The sequence below is a fragment of the Bison bison genome, unplaced genomic scaffold (assembly GCF_000754665.1).
Source record: "Bison bison bison isolate TAMUID 2011002044 unplaced genomic scaffold, Bison_UMD1.0 scf7180017864144, whole genome shotgun sequence".
Taxonomy (NCBI): domain Eukaryota; kingdom Metazoa; phylum Chordata; class Mammalia; order Artiodactyla; family Bovidae; genus Bison; species Bison bison.
Window position 1 is genome coordinate 208098 of NW_011494716.1, and position 3153 is coordinate 211250.

General features: G+C 62.7%; 1 protein-coding gene across 1 annotated transcript in view; it reads left to right on the forward strand.

Annotated features, from left to right (window-relative positions):
• Positions 1 to 128: 128 nt before the first annotated feature.
• TBC1D24 (TBC1 domain family, member 24) overlaps positions 129 to 3153 on the forward strand; it is a 5308-nt gene continuing 2283 nt past the window's right edge. Inside the window, exons 1-3 of the mRNA XM_010840465.1 lie at positions 129 to 167; positions 221 to 885; positions 1922 to 2080. Of these exons, the coding sequence (XP_010838767.1) occupies positions 129 to 167; positions 221 to 885; positions 1922 to 2080 (863 nt within the window). The remainder of the gene's footprint in view (positions 168 to 220; positions 886 to 1921; positions 2081 to 3153) is intronic.

Below are 3153 nucleotides of genomic sequence, written 5' to 3' on the forward strand. Positions count from 1 at the left end.
GAGCTGCACAGAGCTGCAGGAGCTGAAGCAGCTGGCACGCCAGGGCTACTGGGCCCGTAGCTACGCCCTGCGGGGGCAGGTGTACCAACGCCTGATTCGGGACATCCCCTGCCGCACAGTCACCCCCGATGCCAGCGTGTACAGAGACATCGTTGGCAAGATCGTGGGCAAGCACAGTAGCGCCAGCCTGCCCCTGCCCGAGTTTGTGGACAACACGCAGGTGCCCAGCTACTGCCTGAACTCAAAGGGCGAGGGCGCTGTGCGCAAGATCCTGCTGTGCATCAGCAACCAGTTCCCCGACGTGTCCTTCTGCCCCGCACTGCCCGCCGTCGTGGCCCTGCTGTTGCACTACAGCGCCGATGAGGCTGAGTGCTTTGAGACGGCCTGCCGCATCCTGGCCTGCAACGACTCCAGCAGGAAGCTGGTAGACCAGAGCTTCCTGGCCTTCGAGTCCTCCTGCATGACGTTCGGGGACCTGGTGAACAAGTACTGCCAGGCGGCCCACAAGCTGATGGTGGCCGTGTCGGAGGACGTCCTGCAGGTGTACGCAGACTGGCAGCGCTGGCTCTTCGGGGAGCTGCCCCTCAGCTACTTCGCCCGTGTCTTTGACGTCTTCCTGGTGGAGGGTTACAAGGTGCTGTACCGCGTGGCACTGGCCATCCTCAAGTTCTTCCACAAGGTGAGGGCGGGGCAGCCGCTCGAGTCGGACAACGTGAAGCAGGACATCCGCGCCTTCGTCAGGGACATCGCCAAGACCGTATCTCCCGAGAAACTGCTGGAGAAGGCGTTTGCCATCCGCCTCTTCTCTCGGAAGGAGATTCAGCTCCTGCAGATGGCCAACGAAAAAGCTCTGAAGCAGAAGGGCATCACCGTCAAGCAGAAGAGGTAGGCAGGCCACTGGGGCCACGTCTGGGGCCCAGATGGGGTGGGGCCTGTGAGGAAGCACCCTGGGGGCTTGGGGCCTGAGCTCGTCCGGCTGGCTGGCCAGTAAGCCCTCCGTGCGCATGCAGAAAAACACCGGCGTAGCTGCAGGTGGCCAGGGCAGCTGTGGGCGCGGGGCCTGTGGCCGAGATGGAGGCTGGAGCTGACGGTGGTGCCCGTGGGCCCAGGAGGGAGCCAGGCTGGCCTCACTGGGTCACTCTGGGGCTGCTCTTGCTGCCCGCCCCTCAGCTCCGGGCTCCCGTGCTGGTGGCCCCCCATCCCGAGCACAGCCACCTGGGGAGGGCCTGTGTGTTCTGAGACATCAGCGGCCGCTGCTGTGCCCCAGGTGTAGATGTGGAAGCCTTTCTTGTGGGCCAAAGGCAGGCGTGTCCTGGGTGTTAGTACTTGCCACTAACCTCTCCTTGTCTGTTTTATTTTTCTGCCTCTTCTCCATGTCCATTGCTTCCTCCTGTTTTTCAGTGTTTCACTTTCTAAAAGGTAGGTCTGGAAACCGTATCTCCACACCTGGCTTCTCTCTGCCTTCCAGCCCGGCTGCTTGTTCTGGCTCCTCTCTGTCTTCCAGCCCAGCTGCTTGCTCTGGCTCTCAGGGCTGGCTTCAGCAGTGCTGCCACAGAGCCTGGCTGATGTTCAGGCCCGTCTGTCTGTCTGTTTGCCTGCTGTCAGTGCTTGGCTGGCTTGGAAGCATTGTCTTGCCAGAGCTGACTGTCTCTGTCCCCGTTTCTTAGAGAAGGGGCTTTCGTTGCCACCCCTGGGCTGGGCTTTCTCCCCTCTGTAGCGGGGTGGGAACAGGACTCCAGGGCCGGCTCTACCCCGTGCCCTCCTGAGGGGCCCCTAGGACCAGGCTCTGACCTGGCTCCACAGGTAAGAAGTTCCCTCCAGGCTGAGCTCCCACGAGAGGCTCACCCCTCCTGGGAGGAGGCGGGGTGCATGGCCGGGGCTGGGGCTGCAGCTCTGCTCTGACCTCTGCCCGCTCCCACAGGCAGTTTGTGCACCTGGCTGTTCATGCAGACAACTTCCGCTCAGAGATCGTCGGTGTGAAGGAGATGAGAGACATCTGGTCGTGGGTCCCTGAGCGGTTCGCCCTCTGCCAGCCCCTCCTGCTCTTCTCCTCACTGCAGCATGGATACAGCCTGACCAGGTAGCGCTCTGGAGGCAGGGCCCTGGGCCTGCCCCCTCGACGTGCCAAGGTCTGGACTCCAAGGGCCAGACGGAGCAGAAGGTGTGGGGTTGCCCAGCTTCTCATCCTGCCCTCATGTCCTGGAGGTCACAGTCCAGCTGGACCCAGGCCTACGGACATGGGTACCTGGGCAAGGCCCTGCCTCTTCCTGGGGCCTAGACTTGGGAGCTCCTTTTCTGAGCATCTCTTACTCCAGGGCCACCCCCACTGCAGGAGTTAGGGTTAGAGTCACTGCAGCACACGCAGGGCTCCGGGGTCTCACACAGGCATGGTGTTGGTCAGGCGCAGACTCCCCCGCCCCCGAGCTTACAAAACTTCAGGACAACTCGAGGTGGCCGGCCTTGGATACTGCTCTTCCACCCCCATTTCACCAGTCCACACCAGGTCCATCTTGGCCCTATGGGCTGTGCTGGGCCATGGCCAGTGTCCAGGGGATTCTGGCAGGCTTCCCCCAAGGCACCCCATCTCCCTGGCGTGCTCTGCCAGGTGCTGCCCCGAGAGCCTCAGGTGGCTTCTGACCTGCGCTCTGCCTTGGGTCATAGGCAATGCAGACAGAGGGGCCCATGATGGACACTGTCAAGAGCCACCCACACATTCTGGCATAGCTAGCCAATGTGGTGTGGGAGGCCCACAGAGGGATGCTAGCTAAACCCTGGGCACCTGCGCTGGCACACCAGTGGCCTCAGGCCTCCTCCTGGCTCCCTGGTGCTGCCAGCACCCAAGAACACTCCAAGCTTTCCCAGAGCACAGACCTGTTCCTCTGGTTCTGGCTTCCCCAAAGCACTTGGCACATGGCTATCTGCTAGGGGCCGTCTGCCCTGCCGCTTCTGCTCTGGGCATATCAGGGCAGAATGTCTAGGGCTCTGACCACTTGGCTTGCGGCCTCCTGGCTGGGGCTCCCTGTTGGCAGAAGCGCCCAAGCCCAGGTGTTGCCATCTAAGCCATGTGCCTGGTTCCTGGGAGAGGAGGACGAGCAGGTGTCAGGTCCGTCCGCCCTGGGCAGCCAGGGTCAGTAGCGGCTGGGGGGGGGGGGG